The 19617-nt window shown below is 44.5% G+C and overlaps 1 protein-coding gene across 2 annotated transcripts; it reads right to left on the reverse strand.

Annotated features, from left to right (window-relative positions):
- Positions 1 to 16368: 16368 nt before the first annotated feature.
- BCL2L2 (BCL2 like 2) lies at positions 16369 to 19489 on the reverse strand. 2 transcript variants are annotated; one of them, XM_069761812.1, is made up of 3 exons: positions 19392 to 19489; positions 17603 to 18028; positions 16369 to 17487 (listed from the first exon to the last, which is right to left on the reverse strand). In XM_069761812.1, the coding sequence occupies exons 1-3, from the start codon at positions 19401 to 19403 to the stop codon at positions 17338 to 17340; spliced, it is 588 nt and encodes a 195-aa protein (XP_069617913.1). In that variant the 5' UTR covers positions 19404 to 19489; the 3' UTR covers positions 16369 to 17337. The 2 variants fall into 2 exon arrangements, with proteins under 2 accessions (XP_069617913.1, XP_069617914.1); XM_069761813.1 differs by lacking the exon at positions 19392 to 19489 and adding an exon at positions 18925 to 19061.
- Positions 19490 to 19617: the final 128 nt, after the last annotated feature.

The raw sequence follows: 19617 nt of genomic DNA on the forward strand, positions 1-19617 counted from the left end.
CAAAATAGGTCTCCCCAGACCGAACAGAACAGCAGGGTTAAAGATGGCATTGACGGATGCTCCAATCATGGCCTACTCTGACTTCTCGCATCCCTTTGTGCTGTACACCGATGGACGCCTATACGGACTGGGGGCAATATTGGCTCAGGTACAAGAAGGAAGACAGCGGGTGATAGTACATGGCAGTGGGTCCCTGAGAGACACGGAGAAGCTGGAGTTACTGGTGCTGATATGGGCTATGACTGAGAAATTTGGGAAGTATTTGTCAGGGTCAGAAATACATGTGCGGACGGAAACCACCCCCCTATCCCACCTAGAAAATGCAGAGCTGGGAGCGCTAGAACAGCAGGATGTCTAAATACCAGTACAGGATTCCCCCTAACAGGTATGCTCAGGATTTCATCTGCTCCCAGATACAGCAGAAGACCCAGGAGTGCGTGCAACCGTTGGCTGAATTCGGCCTACCTTTGGGAAAACTTCAAACTCAAAAGAATTCCACTGGCCCGAGGACTGGCAAGCAAAAAGTGGGGAGGAATGTAACAAAAAGCCATGAGACCACTGTAATATTAGTGCAGGATGTGCCATTAATGAGCGACTGCCATGTGCTGGCCAGACAAAATCAAGCGGAACTGAAGTGTGCTAGAAGATTTACAGGGGCAAGAAACTTGTGTGCTAAACCAGATCAGGTAACCCTCAGTAAGGACTTCCCTGATATAAAAGCCCTGTGCACCCAACCTCGAGGAGTTTTGGTGTCAGGGAGGAGAGCAGGGCAGACGTGTTCCAGAGACCAGTCTGTGCTACCCAAGTGTCGGTCACCACTTGGCAAGGTCCAGATTCCCCAGAAGATATCCCAGAGTATGGCTTACACTGGTCAGAGCCGGAATCTGTGCCCTGCGCTAGTCAAGCCTCCAAGGTGTAACTACACCTGCCAAGAGCTGAAGCTCGCTCCTCTCTGCCCCGAGCCTGAGAGACTTCCGCCAAGGGTCAAGCCGAGAAGAGCTGTGCAGCGACTGCGTAAGGAGAGACACGCCTGCGAGAAAGGAGGAACTGTACGAGTGAGCAGGACCGTCACTCCCAGCTATCACCTATGGTACCGGGGTCGGCTGTTACATGTTGGTATTGGGCTGGTTTGTGTGTGGGAGGCTCAATGGTTTATAATAGACTATGTCAGGAAGAGGTTTGTGGCCTAGCGGGAAAACCCAGTGACCCCCGCTAGGGCCAGAGTTTTGAGCGAGAACCCACGTGGTGACTCCCAAGACTGGGCACACGAGCAACGTTAAGTAGTGAGACTTTCTTGTTTATTCAAAATCTGTTGTGATTCGTTACTGTATACTGTTAAATTGCAACCCTACTAACCCTAATTGGTTAAAATTTATTATTCTATATAAACACCAATATATCAGCTCCTGGCTGTTTCCGCCTTGTGCTCTCTGCTTGTTGCATCTAGACACCTGAATTATATGTTCTCTCTCTAGTATATTGCTGCCTGCTTATGAGTTCCAACTCATACAGATGGAAGGTGTACATGCCCCCAATGAAATCCAATAAAACCCACTTGGACTTAAAAAGGATGTTTTATTTCACTCTACAGCCACTATTGCATTACTTGTCACGTTCAATCTGAAAAATGTTGCTGAAAGATCCTCTAACTCCTTACCGACATACAGTTATGTCATAAGCCAGCTCACTGACAGTTCCTGAGCCCGCAGATCATGGCGGTGATATTCAGCCATCATCTGCCTCTAACAGTTGCTTGTGGCGATCCACCCGAGGCTGTTAACCTGTTAAATGCCGTTGTCAATCTCTAACAGCTACATGACCGTGACATCATGGCAGGTCTTTCTAGCGCAGGGCCTGTGATGACGTCGCGGTCACGACCGTGACGTCATGGCAGGTCCTTGTCGCGCAGGGCCTGTGATGACGTCACGGTCACATGACTGTGACATCATGGCAGGTCCTTCTGCCACACCATCTTTGCCACCGGAAACTGCAGCGGAAGATGGCGGCCGGCGGGAGCGGCTCAGCAGACTACGGAGGGTGAGTATAGCAGGTTTATTTTTTAAAAATTATTTTTAACATTACATTTTTTACTATTGATACTGCATAGGCAGCGTCAATAGTAAAAAGTTGGTGACACACAGGGTTAATAGCGGCGGTAACGGAGTGCGTTACCCGTGGCATAACGCGGTCCGTTACCGCTGGCATTAACCCTGTGTTAGCGGTGACCGGAGGGGAGTATGCGGGCGACAGGCACTGACTGCAGGGAGTAAGGAGCAGCCAATTTCTTCCGGACTGTGCCCGTCGCTGATTGGTCGCGGCAGCCATGACAGGCAGCTGGCGAAACCAATCAGCGAATGAATAACCATGACAGAAGGACAGACAGACGGAAGTGACCCTTAGACAATTATATAGTAGATAACTCTGGAACGCTTCAACGGATCCTGATAATTCTGACATTGTTTTCTCGTGAAATATTGCACTTCATGATAGTGGTAAAATTTCTTTTATATTACCTGCGTTTATTTGTGAAAAAAAATGGAAATTTGGCAAAAATTTAGAAAACTTCACAATTTTCCAACTTTTAATTTGTATGCCCTTAATAAGTAACATTTCCCACATGTCTACTTTACATCAGCACAATTTTAGAACCAAAATTTTTTTTTCTTAGGGAGTTATAAGGGTTAAAAGTTGACCAGCAATTTCTCATTTTTACAACACCATTTTTTTTTTAGGGACCACATCAAATTTGAAGTCACTTTGAGGGGTCTATATGATAGAAAATACCCAAGTGTGGCACCATTCTAAAAACTGCACATCTCAAGGTGCTCAAAACCACATTCAAGAAGTTTATTAACCCTTCAGGCGTTTCACAGGAATTTTTGGAATGCTTAAAAAAAAATGAACATTTAACTTTTTTTCACAAAAAATTTACTTCAGCTCCAATTGGTTTTATTTTACCACGGGTAACAGGAGAAATTGGACCCTAAAAGTTGTTGTAAAATGTGTCCTGAGTATGCTGATATCCCATATGTGGGGGTAAGCCACCGTTTGGGCGCATGACAGAGCTCGGAAGTAAAGGAGCGCCATTTGACTTTTCAATGCAAAATTCACTGGAGTTGAGATGGGACGCCATGTCGCGTTTGGAGAGCCCCTGATTTGCCTAAACATTGGAACCCCCCACAAGTGACACCATTTTGGAAAGTAGGCCCCCTAAGGAACTTATCTAGATGTGTGGTGAGCATTTTCACCCACCAAGTGCTTCACAGAAGTTTATAATGTAGAGCCGTAAAAATACAATTTTCATATTTTTTCACAAAAATGATCTTTTTGCCCCCAATTTTTTATTTTCCCAAGGGTAACAGAAGAAACTGGACCCCAAAAGTTGTTGTGCAATTTGTCCTGAGTACGCTGATACCCCATATGTGGGGGTAAACTACTGTTTGGGCGCATGGCAGAGCTCGGAAGGGAAGGATCGCAGTTTGACTTTTCAATGCAAAACTGACTGGAATTGAGATAGGACATCATGTCACGTTTGGAGAGCACCTGATGTGCCTAAACAATGAAACCCCCCACAAGTGACACCATTTTGGGAAGACCCCCTAAGGAACTTATCTAGATGTGTTGTGAGAGCTTTGAACCCCCAAGTGTTTCACCTCAGTTTATAACGCAGAGCCGTGAAAAAAAAATCTTTTTTTTTTCCACAAAAATTATTTTTTAGACCCCAGTTTTGTATTTTTCCAAGGGTAACAGGAGAAATTGGACCCCAAAAGTTGTTGTCCAATTTGTCCTGAGTACGCGGATACCCTATATGTGGGGGGAACCACCGTTTCGGCGCATGGCAGAGCTCAGAAGAGAAGGAGCTCCGTTTGGAATGCAGATTTAGTTTAAATGGTCTGTAGGCATCACATTGCGTTTGCAGAGCCCCTGATGTACCTAAACAGTAGAAACCCCCCACAAGTGACCCCATATTGGAAACTAGACCCCCTAAGGAACTTATCTAGATGTCCAGCTCACTCTCCCCGCACCCTCGTCGTCTCCGCTTGTCTTTTATGCAAAGTCTGTACATGGATTAAAGACAGATTAAAGATATTCACTTCGCAACCTGGGTGAGTGCCGCATTTTTCTACTTTGTTGTGCAAAGTTTTACTGTGCTGTTATGGCTATTGATGCTGAGCACCACGCTCCAGTACTGCATGGATACCGCATGCTGTGGGTCTAAAGAGGTGTATTTGATTCAGCGCTCCCAATACTGCATTGTTGAGTCCTGGTGCCGTTCGTATCTTTTAAATTTTCAAGACTTATCTAGATGTGTTGTGAGAACTTTGAACGCCCAAGTGTTTCACTACAGTTTATAACACAGAGCCGTGAAAATAAAAAAATCCTTTTTTTTCCCACAAAAATTACTTTTTAGCCCCCGGTTTTGTATTTTCCCAAGGGTAACAGGAGACATTGGACCCCAAAAGTTGTTATCCAATTTGTCCCGAGTACGCTGATACCCCATATGTTGGGGCAAACCCCTGTTTGGGCGCACGGGGGAGCTCGGAAGGGAAGGAGCACTGTTTTACTTTTTCAACGCAGAATTGGCTGGAATTGAGATCGGACGCCATGTCGTGTTTGGAGAGCCCCTGATGTGCATAAACAGTGGAAACCCCCCAATTATAACTGAAACCCTAATCCAAACACACCCCTAACCCTAATCCCAACAGTAACCCTAACCACACCCCTGACCCCGACACACCCCTAACTCTAATCCAAACCCTAATCCCAACCATAAATGTAATTCAAACCCTAACTTTAACCCCAACCCTAACTTCAGCCCCAACCCTAACGGGAAAATTGAAATAAATACATTTTTTAAAATTGTATTATTTTTCTCTAACTAAGGGGGTGATGAAGGAGGGTTTGATTTACTTTTATAGCGGGTTTTGTAGCAGATTTTTATGATTGGCAGCGTCACACACTAAAAGACACTTTTTATTGCAAAAAATTGTTTTTGCATCTCCACATTTTGAGAGCTATAATTTTCCATATTTTGGTCCACAGAGTCATGTGAGGTCTTGTTTTTTGTGGGACGAGTTGACGTTTTTATTGGTATCATTTTCGGGCACGTGACTTTTTTGATCACCTTTTATTCCGATTTTTGTGAGGTAGAATGAACAAAACCAGCTATTCATGAATTTCTTTTTTTTTTGGGGGGGGGGGGGGGCGCTTATACCGTTCCACGTTTGGTAAAATTGATAAAGCAGTTTTATTCTTCGGGTCAGTACGTTTACAGCGATACCTCATTTATATAATTTTTTATGTTTTGGCGCTTTTGTACGATAAAAACTATTTTATATAAAAAATAATTATTTTTGCATCGCTTTATTCTGAGGACTATAACTTTATTTTTTCGTTGATGACGCTGTATGGAGGCTCGTTTTTTGTGGGACAAGATGACGTTTTCAGCGGTACCATGGTTATTTTTATCCGTCTTTTTGATTGCGTTTTATTCCACTTTTTGTTTGGCGGTATAATAAAGCGTCGTTTTTTGCCTTTTTTTTTTTACGGTGTTCACAGGGGGGGGACATCACAGTAAAGTGACAGATCGCTGATCTGACACTTTGCAATGCACTGTGTCAGATCAGCGATCACACAGGCACTGCAGGGAGGCTTCCCGGCGCCTGCTCTGAGCGGGCGCTTGAAAGCCACCTTCCTGCAGGACCCGGAAGGCCCCCCACGGCCATTTTGGATCTGGGCCTGCAGGGAGGAGGTAGGAGGCCCTTGGAGCAACGCGATCACATCACGTTGCTCCGAGGGTCTCAGGGAAGCACGCAGGGAGCCCCCTCCCTGAGCGATGTTTCCCTATGCCACCGGAATGCTGCGATCATCTCTGATATAGTGCCGGATGTCAGCTGTGATAGTCAGCTGATCGCGTTAGACATAATATCCCGTCGGTGGTCATACGGGACCATACCACCTCGACGGGATAGTACGTCTAATGTCAGAAAGGGGTTAAAAGTCAGATTGCTCAAAATATAAAATTAATAAGGTTTTTTTTTTTTGTCCTTTATTTGACTCTAACAAGTGCAAGTGAAGTGGGGCACAACTCGCATCTGTTAACGTGATAAATGCTGCTGTCCATCTGTGACAGTGGCATTTACAGCACACCTGACCGCAGGGGAAAAAGTCATTCTATGCACCCATTGGCACTGCCTAGCCAAGATTTCAGGGCTACGATGAGGTGTCGTGACAGCCAGGGGTCTGCTGAAGAACCTTGTACAAGCTAGCCTATGACTGGCATTCATAGGAAACCTTGATTTTTGCTATATGGCATTATAACGCACAAGCGACCAGGTTATTGCAGGTTAAAGTCCCCAAAGGGGACTAACAAATACAGTGAAAAGTAATAAAAAAATTAAAAAAAAAAAAGAAAATCTAAAAGTTCAAATCACACCCCTTTTTAAAAAACAGACATTTGATATTGCTGCGTTCAAAATATAAAATTAATTGATATTAGTAAACTGGAACAAGAAGGAAAATCAAAACGCCAGAATTGCATTTTTTGGCAATTGCAACAACATTTTAAAAAGTAATAAGATGCGATCAGAACATTGTATCTGATACAAAAATGATTTCACTAAAAACATCGGCTTAGGGTGCAAAAAATAAGCCCTCTAAAATTGCCCCGTCCTTAAGGGGTTAAATGATTTAAAAAAAAATGTATGTTTGGTATTTCAGTACTCGTACTGACCTGGAGAATCATAATTTCAAATAATTTTTACCGTATAATGAACATGGTAAATATAAAGAAACAATTGTGGAACTGTACTTGTTTTGCAATTTCAGCGCACTTGGAATTTTTTTCCCTGCTTCCCAGTACATCACGTAATATGAATGATGTAATGCATGTAATGTTCCAAATAAAAAAGCCCTCATATGGCTATATTCACAGGAAAAATTAAGAAAAAAGTATGGCCCATGGAAAAAACAAAAACACAGAAACAGCCATGTCAGAAAGGAGTTAATAAAATCACCAGTCTGGGGCTGCCCACTTTTTTTATTAAAGCACTCCCATGAAAGCTTTTATCCTGTTAGAATACTGCAATCGTATTGTATAGCACTGTGTATTTACAATTGCTCATTTTGCCTTTCTACCCATCTAATTCTTCTCTTTTCTATTAAGTCTATGTCATCACATGATTAACACTATAAGTCCCAGAAATTTCGAGCTCCAAAGGTAGAAATGTTAAATGACTCCTCTCTGGGACTTCTAGTGTTAAAAACTGACTAGCTGAATCCTTCTAAGCCCCATGTACTGTATAAACAGGGACAATTTATCTTGCATGAGTCATTAATTACTGCAAAAGTCCCTTTTGGGGGGGTGGGGAGGGAGCAATGTGTTATGCAGAGAAAAAGACACTCCTGGTTTCTAGAGCAAAGAGAAGAATTAGTCTGGTTTCATATTGGCGTCTGTGCGAGCAGCGTATCATTTGCACAGATCCACATGCGTCATGCGTATCTATCTTTAACATGGCGTACGCATGGACATGCGTTTGCATCAGTTCACATGCGTCTGGGTACACATGCATCGTTTCTCAGTGTGCGGTGGGGTCCAGCGAACGCAACATGTTGCATATTTGGAGGCGTCAAAAATGCGCAGGAATGCGCATCATTGCGTAAAAAAAGAACGCAGTACTGCCTATGGGAACGCATGCATTCGATGCGCTTGCGTACTTCGGACTGTGTCCAGAAACGGATTGAGATACGCCCATTAAGACACACCCACCTGGAAATATGCACATAAACAAAACAAACACAGGCAAAAAAGCATACAAATGTATGCACACACAGCGTTTTTTTTGCCGTCATGCGGATAAAAAACGCTGCGTATGAATGCGTTTTTGTATGCGTTTGCGTATGACATGCTGAGGACTCAAACGCTAATGTGAACCTAGCCTTAGCTGGGTAGATGGGAGATCTATATATGATTGCAATATATTAAGAGAATAAAAACTTTCATGGGAGTGCGTCTTTAAATAAAAATGGCAGCCTCAGGTTGGTGAAAGGTACTCTTTAATGCTTCATAATAATTCCTTCTTTATATTGTTATTCATTTCCTGCGAGATCTTCAAGCGCTAACACCCCCTTTATTAACCCGTTTCTGCCATCGGACGGCATAGTATGTCCGATGGCAGAACCCCTGGTGAGCCCGCATCTAAGCCGGAACATGTCAGCCGTTTTGAACAGTTGATATGTGCCCGCAATAGACGCGGGCGAATCGCGATCCGCCCACGCCTATTAACTAGTTAACCCCTTACCGGCATCGGACGTACTATACCGTCCGATGCCGGCTCCCCTGCTTTGATGCAGGGCTCCGCGGTGAGCCCGAATCAAAGCCGGGACATGTCAGCTGTTTTGAACAGCTGACATGTGCCCGTAATAGGCGCGGGCAGAATCGCGATCTGCCCGCACCTATTAACTAGTTAAATGCCGCTGTCAAACGCAGACAGCGGCATTTAACTACAGCTCTCGGCCGGGCGGCCGGAAATGACGTCATCGCCGACCCCCGTCACATGATCGGGGGTCGGCGATGCTTGTATATTGTAACCATAGAGGTCCCAGAGACCTCTATGGTTACTGATCGCCGGTGGCTGTGAGCGCCACCCTGTGGTCGGCGCTCACAGCACGCCTCCATTTCTGCTACATAGCAGCGATCAGCAGATCGCTGCTATGTAGCAGAGGCGATCGTGCTGTGCCTGCTTCTAGCCTCCCATGGAGGCTATTGAAGCATGGCAAAATTTAAAAAAAAAAAGTTTAAAAAAAATGTGAAAAAATAAAAAAAACATAAAAGTTTAAATCACCCCCCTTTCGCCCCAATCAAAATAAATCAATAAAAAAAATATCAAATCTACGCATATTTGGTCTCGCCGCGCTCAGAATCGCCCGATCTATCAATTAAAAAAAAGTATTAACCTGATCGCTAAACAGCGTAGCGGGAAAAAAATTCGAAACGCCAGAATTACGTTTTTTTGGTCGCCGCGACATTGCATTAAAATGCAATAACGGGCGATCAAAAGAACGTATCTGCACCGAAATGCTATCATTAAAAACGTCATCTCGGCACGCAAAAAATAAGAACCCAACCGACCCCAGATCATGAAAAATGGAGACGCTACGAGTATCGGAAAATGGCGCAATTTTTTTTTTTTTTTTTTAAGCAAAGTTTGGAATTTTTTTTCACCACTTAGATAAAAAATAACCTAGTCATGTTAGGTGTCTATGAACTCGTACTGACCTGGAGAATCATAATGGCAGGTCAGTTTTAGCATTTAGTGAACCTAGCAAAAAAGCCAAACAAAAAACCAATGTGGGATTGCACTTTTTTTGCAATTTCACCGCACTTGGAATTTTTTTCCCGTTTTCTACTACACGACATGCTAAAACCAATGATGACGTTCAAAAGTACAACTCGTCCCGCAAAAAATAAGCCCTCACATGGCCAAATTGACGGAAAAATAAAAAAGTTATGGCTCTGGGAAGGAGGGGAGCGAAAAACGAACACGGAAAAACGAAATATCCCCCGGTCATGAAGGGGTTAAATGTCGCTGTCAAACTCTGACAGCAGCACTTAACTAGAGCTTCCGGCCATCGGGCCGGAAATACGCGAACTGCTGACCCCCGTCACGTGATCGGAGGTCAGCGGTGCATCGGCATGACAACCAGAGGTCTCTATGGTTGTTAATGCAGGATTGCTATGAGCGCCACCCTGCAGTAGGCACTCATAGCAAAGCAGTAATTCTACTACATAGAGGCGATCTGAGCTTTGTCTCTATATAGCAGAGCGAATCAAGCTGTGGCAGCTCCTAGCCTCCCATGGAGGTTATTGAAGCATGCCAAAACTTAAAAGAAAATAGTTTTAAAAATATAAATAATTAAAAAATATATAAAAGTTTCAATCACCCCCCTTTAGGCCCATTCAAAATAAAATAAAAAATAAAAAAAATCAAACCTACACTTATTTGGTATCGCTGTGTTGAGCCGCCCATATCTATCAATAAAAAAAAGGAGTAACGGCGTAGCAAGGGAAAAAGTCAAAACACCAGAATTACCTTTTTTTGGTTGCCGCGACATTGCATTAAAATATAATAACAGGCGATCAAAGGAACGTGTCTGCATAAAAATGGTATCATTAAAATCGACATCTCACCCCAGATCACGAAAAATGGAGACGCTACGGGTATCGGAAAATAGCGCAATTATTATTTTTTTTTAGCCAAGTTTGGAATTTTTTTTCACCATTTAGATAAAAAGAACTTAGACATGTTTGGTATGAACTAGTAATGACCTGGAGAATCATAATAGCAGGTCAGTTTTAGCATTTAGAGAACCTAGAAAAAGCCAAACCAAAAACAAGTGTGGGATTGCACTTTTTTTTTTGCAATTTAGCCGCACTTGGAATTTTTTTCCCGGTTTCTAGTACACAACATGACAAAACAAATGGTGTCGTTCAAAAGTACAACTTGTCCTGCAAAAAATAAGCCCTCACATGGACATATTGACAGAAAACTAAAAAAAAGTTATGGTTCTGGGAAGCAAAAAACGCAAAACCGAAAAACGAGAACCCATCAGCAGGGTTTAGCCTTAGAAATTAAAGGCATGGCCTGTGATGCTGATCCATATACCTGATATAAAGGGATCAGCTCAGTGGCTGATGAATACTCACTTTGTGAAGTTTTCATAAAATTATGGTGTATGCTTTGAGGCGGGACGTGGGGGCAGGGTCATCTTCTGGTTCTCCACCTTCCCCCACCAGCCTCCTCTGCATGTGCAGATCACTGAAGAGGCAGGTTACTGAGTTACTGAATTCTTATTGAAGCTCTGCACCGCCAATATTGTGTGGGCAGCACGTGCGCGTTGCGAGTCGGCGTCATGTGTGCTGGACTTCAATTAATTGGCATTGGATGCGCAGATCGCAATTTTGGCTCAGTGAAAAATTTACTGAGACCAAATCTCGAACTGGCACCATTTTATTGAAGTCCTGCGCACAGGACGCCAAATCACACTGCACACATGCCGCACAAAATGATGGCGGCCCAGAATTTTAAAACGGAGGCAGGTCACTGAATAATCAGTGACCTGCACAAGAAACAGAGAAGGCTGGTGGCATGGCACGGAAAACCAGTAGAAGACCCTACACTGAAGATGTCATTTTATGAAAAACTCATAAGCGAGTATTCATCAGCCACTGAGCTGATCAATTTACATTAGGTATCATGTTAATCAGCAACACAACACCATTATGGCCACACCTTTAGTTTATAGGGCTAAATCCTGCTGCCAGGTTCTCCTTAAGGGTATGTGCACACGTTGCGGATTGGTGTGCGGATTTTTTCTGCACTGTTTTTGCAAAATCCGCAGGTAAACCACACTGCGGATTACCCGCGGATTTACCGCGGTTTTTGTGTGGATTCCTATTGAGGAGCAGGTGTAAACCACTGCGGAATCCGCACAAAGAATTGACATGCTGCGGAAAAAAACGCTACGTTTCCACACAGTTTTTTCCGCAGCATGTGCACTGCGGATTTTGTTTTCCATACGTTTACATGGTACTGTACAACGCATGGAAAACTGCGTCAAATCCGCTGCGGATCCGCACCAAAATCCACAACGTGTGCACATAGCCTAAAAAATAAATCAAAAGGTTACTGGCTTGCAAGTGTTAATATTGATTCCGTGTCGGTGGTTCAACATTCAGCTTGGTTTGATCAAGAGCTCGCCCCTGGAGGAAAATAAGGTTTCTGCAATCACAGTTGTGCTTCATAGTAAAACAAGGCTGTTTGTAACATGACATCCACTGTGGCAGCATGAATTACCTGACAGGTTCCCTTTAAAAACTTTTTTCTCTGTGGCACTGTGTATTATCATCCTGAAAAGTGACCAAACCTATTTTCTATTTATACAATGAGAAAAGTTTCCTAAATTTCTATGTCCTCCTTCAGAGAGGACTTTTGCTCCATAACGCCACCTGTTATTCCCTTTCACCTATTTACACCTCTGCATTGACTACTGAGATAATTATCATTTTCTCTGGCACTTAATCTGCGTGCAACTCCATTTCATAAATCGGCAGGAAAATGATTGGGAGAAGATCTTTATATGTTCACAAGCAGTGCACTAGCGCCATCACCTCGATGCTTGTATATTTGTAATTCATCAATGGAGTCTCACTCATCAACTCATCCAAAGTCTATGACTGCTTCTCTTTAGCCCACTGTAACTTTGCTTTCCATTTCATAAAGTTTGTTATGGTTGAAAAAAAATACACAGTCCTAAGAGAGGATAATTGCCCCATATTGGATAAAAAAAAATTTCCTGACTGCAGATGCAGTAATCCTTAGTTCCCTGGATCAACGTCCCACCTCAGACTCTAGTACCCATAACCCATACTTTCAATAAAAGCATACTTGTACTTGCTCAGTAAATCAACCATCACAACATCCTGCGGTAGAGTGTTCCATAATCTCACTGCTTACGGAAGAGTTGCCATTTGTGAAAATGAGGCCTCCTAGACTAGTAAGCCCCTTTTGTTATTATTGTAGGTCTTGGTGTAAAAATTTATTGAAAAGATCTCTGTACTGTGCATTCGTATTCTGGTTAAGTGTCAGTGCTGGTTTCTGCTTGGCTTTTCGATCTGGAAAGCCATTTTGAATTTTGTATTCTGACACTGACATCCTTCTCCTTCCTTGGTCTACTTTTACAGCCGTGTCATTCTTTTCCCCACACCACTTACTAAAACAACCTTTTTAACACATTTAGCCAAAAAAGTCCCCGCAGTCAGATCCCCTTGCTCATGAAGTGATGACGTATCACAGTCATATGCCATATGATTGGAGAAATTCTATAAAGGCTCATTCAGCCCGAGATCAGACCAGAATGCAGGGAGTGGCAGTGGCTTCTCCGACTCGAGAGTAATATCTTCATAGAAATATATGAAGCTGTACCAGTCGGATTGGGAGAGCTGCGGACAGTCTGTACATTAGCGATCCGTGCTCGGACTGATTGGCATGCAAATCTGAATGATCCTTAAAGGTTTGAGACTTTTACTAATAATGTCCCACATTACACAGCCAGAATTATCCTCTAATCGAAGCAACCGTTGTTGAGCTACACCTGCTACTGATAAAATCTCTGACAGTGGCATTTAAGGCACTCAATCTGGCGGTATTTTATGCCCTCATCAGCGACCTTGCAACGTGATCACCAGATGCTGATGGGTTGCCGTGATAGTCAGGTGCCCTGCCATGACAAAGATCATGTAAAGAAAAAAAATATTGCAGAGTTGCAGGGTATTTTTACATTCACAATTTTACCGCACCTGGAATTATTTTGCCGTTTTTCACTACATTGTATTGTAAAATGCAATGGGACCAAAACTACTCAACATACGGTGACAGGGGAAAAAAAAAAAAAGTTATGGCTCTCGGAATATAGGGAAAAGAAAGAAAATGCCAAAACTGAAAGTCTCTAGATTGGGAAGCTGTTAAAGTAGAAAAAGATCCACCCTCAGTGTAGTAATCTAGGAATGTAGTGTATTGTTTCTAAATATGCATTAAGACAGTTGTAAGGGAAAAGAAGGATCAGGCCTAATACATTTCAAAATGCCCAATTCCTTGTTCCCATTGGCACTGAGCAGTACAGTTAGCGCTGTTCCCCGGTGCTGAAGACAGCTCTCATCTTTCTCCCCTGCTCCACCAGTGATCGGGGAGACTGTTGAGAGTTACATTCAACTGATAACAGTGAGAGCAGGAGGCAGCGGATGGGACTATTAAAGTATGTGCACACGTTGCGGATTCCATTGTGGATTTTTCCGCACGGATTCTACAGAATCCACAAGTAAAATGACCTGCGTTTTACCTGCAGGTTTTGTGTAGATTTTGTGCAGATTTCACCTGCGATTTTACACCTGCGGATTCCTATAATAGGTGTAAAACGCTGCGGATTCCGCACAAAGAATTGACAGTGTGGGTTCCCCTGCATTTTTGTTAACCAGCCAGGCAAAACTGTCAGCTGCCGGTTGCAATATTCAGCTGCCAGCTTCAGCAAGGCTGATTATCAAGAATAAAGGGGTCCCCACGCTTTTTTTTTTTTTTAAATTATTAAAAAACCCAACATTGGGTCCCCCCCATTTTTGACAACCACACTTGCTAAAGCTGACAGCTGGTATTCTCAGGCTGGTAAGGAGCTATGAATATTGACCTTTCCCAAGCCTAAAGGATAGCAGCACTCAGCCACCCAGAAAAGGCACGTCTATTAGATGAACCAATTCTAGCGCTTTGCCTGACTCTTGGCCTGTAGCAGAGGCAAGTGGGGGTCATATTTGTGGGGTTGATGTCACCTTTGTATTGTCTGGAGACATCAAGCCCAAGGCTTAGTAAAGGAGAGGCGTCTATAAGACACCTAACCATTACTCATCCCATAGTTATATGGTAAATAACGACACAGCAAGTATAAAGTCTTTTATTTGAAATAAAACAAAACACACTTTTTCATTTTTATTTAAAAATAGCAAACAATTATACTCACAACACCTGATTCTACTGAATCCCTCGTCTCCTGTAATAAAACAAAAATATCCCTCACCTGTCCGTCGTTCTGTCCCACTCCGTAATCAATTTCTGGGGAATAAATAGTTTTCAACCTGGACGGTGCCAAGATGTGACCGTCCAGGCCGAGAACCACTGATGAATGAGCTGCTGCAAGCACAGAATCATTGACCAGTGCTGACATCATCGAGGTTACCGTCGGTCAGTGAGGCTGCATTTCCAGCCGGGCTGAACTGCAGTGACCTCATCACTGACTTTTTCCCCCGGTGCTGAGGTCACTACAGTTCAGCCCAGCTGGGAAATCAGCCTCACTGATCGGCAGTAACCTCGATGATGGCACCGCTGGTCAATGATGCTGCGTTTGCAGCAGCTCATTCACCAGTGGTTGTCAGCCTGGACAGTCACATCTTGGCATTATCCAGGTTGAAAACTGTTTATCCCCCAGACCTGGATCGCGGCATGGGACAGTACAATGGACACATGAGGGATATTGTTTTAATTTTTATTTTATTACAGGAGACAAGGGATTCAGTGAAGTTAGGCGTTAGGGGAGTATAAAACTGCTTTTGTTATTTTTAAATAAAAATGAAAACTTTTGTTTTATTTCAAATAAAGGACTTTATTCTGGCTTGTGTCTTTATTTACCATATAACTATAGGATTACTAATGGACAGGTGTTTTATAGACACCTCTCCATTACTAAGCCGTGGGCTTCATATCACCAGACAATACAAAGGTAACATCAACTCCACAAAAATGAACCCCACTTGCCACCGCTACAGAGCAAGTGGGAAGAGCCGGGCAAAGCGCCAAAATTGGTGCATCTACCCCGCTTTTCTTGATAACCAGCCTTGCTGAAGCTGACAGTTTCAGTCCCCAGCTTTGGAGTTTTGCCAGGCTGGTTATAGAAAATACAGGAGAACCCACGCCAATTTTTTTTTTTATTATTATTTATAGCGCAGGCGGCAGGTGGTGAATACTCTAATCAGCTGCTCCTGCTCTCACTGTTATTAGTGGCAGCAGGTGTAGGCTGCTGGGAGCAATAGTCCCATCATTCTCCCCTGCTCATGCTGAACACCGGCAGAGCAAGGGAGACTGATGAGAGCCGTCTTCAGCACCCGGCGCTAGGGAACAGGGCTTACTGCATCACTGCTTCTCAGGTGCCAGTACGTGTCACAAAGATGACATCCCAGTGTGTCATGAGTGTGCATAACGTTTTGTGACTTGTGCTGACAGTATAAAATGGACATGTCTACGTATGGGTCACATTGACATATGCACAGAAACATAGATTTCAATGTGCTTGGTTGTAAGTGTGAAAACTGTCAACACACATGTACTGGATACAATGACGTGTGAAACCGGTCTTACAATGTATTCTGCATGTATCTTGTTTTGTACAGGTAAGTCCACATATGAATGGCATTGCTGTGGATTTTACCTGGAGATAAGAGTCAGCAGGAGGATTACAGTACCTGGCTAATTAATTTTTCATACATTTCACAAATCCAAAAGATGCTGGTTTTACCAGCAAAGAAGCTGAAAATACTGCTTTTAGTGTAGAAGGGACAAAATCTATTATTAATCCTCTGCACATGCAATGCTTATTTCACACTGAGCCACAACCACCAAGTCTGCCTTTGGAGTGGAGTTGGGGAAAAAAAAAAAAGGCACAGCAGCTCTCTATAAATAAAGCATCCACAAACCCCTTAATTTCTTATGGAAGCCCACAACTCAATAGGTGGCGTAAGAGACAGCAAGTAACTAAACAGCAAGCAAACAGTTGTGGCTAAGGAATTTTTAATGCATGGATAACATTTGCTTCGATTTTCTTTGTAATAGTGTTCTGCAGGGAAGGAAGCCACTGTTCCCTTATGAGAATGACCTAGGTGGGAGCTTCCTCCTCAGCAGGCTTGTCAAACTAGGACTGATAAAGACGATAAAAACAAATATTTGGACCAGGTGATGACAGGGGGTGGGTGACATATTGAACCATAAACTTAAGATTCCCATATTATGGATATTCCCAACTGCAGAACAAAAATAGACCTGCTAATATGCAAAGGGGGTTGACAATCAATGAAACACACATTTACGAACAATCCATTGGTTAGGCTGGGTTCACAAACGCTATAAATTAGGAACAGAAAAACTAATTCTATGCCAGGAACGGATGTGTCATATGACGAACAGCACTGACTTACACTGGCGTTTATTCAAGTTTCCATCATTTTACCGGAAAATAAAAATTGAGCAACGTGCTGCACTACTTGGTCCAGTAAAGCCTCTGCAGTGTCAATGTGAACCAAGCCTAAGCTGTTGTTCTAGATTAAAGGGCAACAGTGAAACATCAACTTTATTACTGCAGCAGAGGAAAAAGCTCCCACGTGTTCTATTAAAGTGTATATGACCAGCAGCAAGAAAAAGCAATAAATACCTGCACTGCTCACAGACACAAATGGATACAGAGCAATCCAGGTCGTTATTCCATACACAAAGCATCACAGGCACCAGACACACAAGCATTGCTTCCACACAGAACAAATTTACATCACATGCACAGAAATATATATGGCTGCAGACATGCCGTGTACCAACTCCGAACAACATGCACAGCGATAATAAACAGTCACGCTCACACCTAATGTACATATACCGAGAAACAATGCCATTCAGCTTCAGACACGCCGCTGGTTGCGCATGGATAAGCACACTGTTTGCAATGGACATTTAGTGTCTGTTGCTTTGGGTGTCACTTGCTGGCAAACAGAGCTCCCACAGTCATAAGAGCCCCAAGAGCCACTGCCCCAGTCAGTACAGTCCTCAACGAAGCCCAGTTTCCTTCACGTTGCCGTCGTGCTTCTTCTATAGCCCCATCTCCATAGAGAGCCAGGAACCCGTTCTAAGGAGGAAATGGAAGCAAAGAGCCATCATTAGTACAAGTCGTACAGAACATAAGGGAAATGAGCAGGAGATGCACTTATACAAAGTGATCATGTTGTAAAAGCAAGCCTCACCCATCCACCATTGCTCAGCATCCAGTCCCTCAAGTTAGTCTCAATGTAGGTCACCATCCAGTCTTGAATCCGTGGCAGAAGAGGGGCCATCTCCAGGTTGACACTCTCTGCACAAAGTGCAGCACCAAAGACAAAAAATGCTACTATACGACCCCAATTCACCCCACCTTGGAACAGGCCACTTGCCACCTCCGCGAAATGTGTATATGCTGTGCCAGGGGTCACGTGTATCTGTGCAGAGATTTCACTGAAGGCCTGCCGGAAACGTTCCTCAAATTCATCCCCAGCAGCCCTCATGGCTGTATGTAGAGGACAGGATGCAGGCTGGTTTGGTTCTGGTACTAGACTTCGCTGGCACAATTTATACCGCACAAAGTCTTCCACCAGGGGGCGGGTTCTTGGGTCCGACTGCGCCATCCAGGCTTTCTGAAAGAGAAATACACGTACATTCTAGAATAGGAAAAGAACATTGCAACTGCAGGTATTACAGGGGATTTCCAGAACAAAGCCATTTCCTTATTTTCATTATACACTGGGGAGGCAATTAGACTTCCTTATGGATAACACTCAGCAGGGCCGCTCGATAAAGAGTTTGCTCTACTGAGCCAAAGGCAACGATGGTTAAGACCACCAAACGCTGGGATTGGTGGGGGATTAAAGAGAATTTACCATTCTGGGAATATCCCCTATCCATAGCATCTTCAAGAAGGAGGGGAGAGCTCTGGAACACATGCTTGACGTCTGCTACAGTCATTGCTCGGCTACTGTCACCAAAGACATACTGATGGGGACTTCAGACTGTGCGCCCCATTGGGGACAGTGATGATAATGTCTGAAGAGCGCTGCGGAATATGAGGGTCCTGTAGAAGTAAAATAAATCCCATAGACAATGACTGCAGCACTGGACACTTGAAGGAAGCTTCTCCCTCTCCTCCGCTGTCAGGTGGTGACACCCTGGAAGGGGCTATTGGCTTTGCTTAGTGTGATTACTATGCCAGCCCCCTTAGCCACCATGGTTGAGGCACAGTCAGCCCTTCCTTACACATCACTGGCCATTTGCAGACAGAGGGGCAGATAGTACAGCACGCCTGTCAGAGCGTGGGGACCCGGGGCACAGCCGGAGGGTGCATGCATTGGCTCCACATCCCCTTTCATTCTCACAGCTCTGGTGCAGTGGGGGCCTTGGATACATACAGGATTCCCGCTCCAGCCACCATACCGCCATTACAGGGACTTTGTGTGAATGCACTGATGGCTATGGGGCCCAGGTTGGGGGTCTTACCATTCAGTGTGCAGCCCCTCCCCACCCTGCAGCCCCTCACCAGTCATGTGCAGCTGGGGGAGCCCCCGTAGCCTCCTGCCGCCACTCTCATGCTGCTCTCTTCCACCTCGCTCCGTTCTTCTCCCCTTTTCGGTTTCAGCCGAAATCACTTCCGGTTCTGTCATGGCGACGCCCGATGACGTCCACACAGCCGGAGTGGCCGCCTCCTGATTGGACGGAGCAGCCAGGCGCACGGGAGAAGAAAATGCCGCCATACCGTAATGTGTAGATTAGGCGGGCGGCATGCTGCTGTAGCTTACGACGTTGTCAGCCGCCTCACCGTACAGTACCGACCACTCACGGCACGGTCACAAGTTCGGCTGCAGTGTCCTGTGCGGCCACCGGCAGAGCGGCCGGTCATGTCCCCGCTCTAAGCTCCGGCCATGCGGCGCCGCGTGTACTCCTCTGCCGGGCTGCTCCTGACTGCAGCGTCATGTCCCGGGCAGTGTAGAGTGGCACTCTCCTCACATGCAATGTCATTGGCGGGCACTGGGCCCAGCATGCCGGTTATCGCCACTCTTGTCTCCGGTTTCCTCATGTCTGCTCCTGTACAGATCACCTTGCGTTAGGCTCCGCCCTGCAGCTCCGCTCCAATCTGCTGTGCGGGCAGGAGGAGGGGTGGGCGCGGTCTGAAGAGGGGCGGCCCCTCTACACGGAGCAATACGGTATTGGTCCAGATGACTGCATGATGCTG

Source organism: Ranitomeya imitator, chromosome 1, assembly GCF_032444005.1.
Source record: "Ranitomeya imitator isolate aRanImi1 chromosome 1, aRanImi1.pri, whole genome shotgun sequence".
NCBI lineage: Eukaryota > Metazoa > Chordata > Amphibia > Anura > Dendrobatidae > Ranitomeya > Ranitomeya imitator.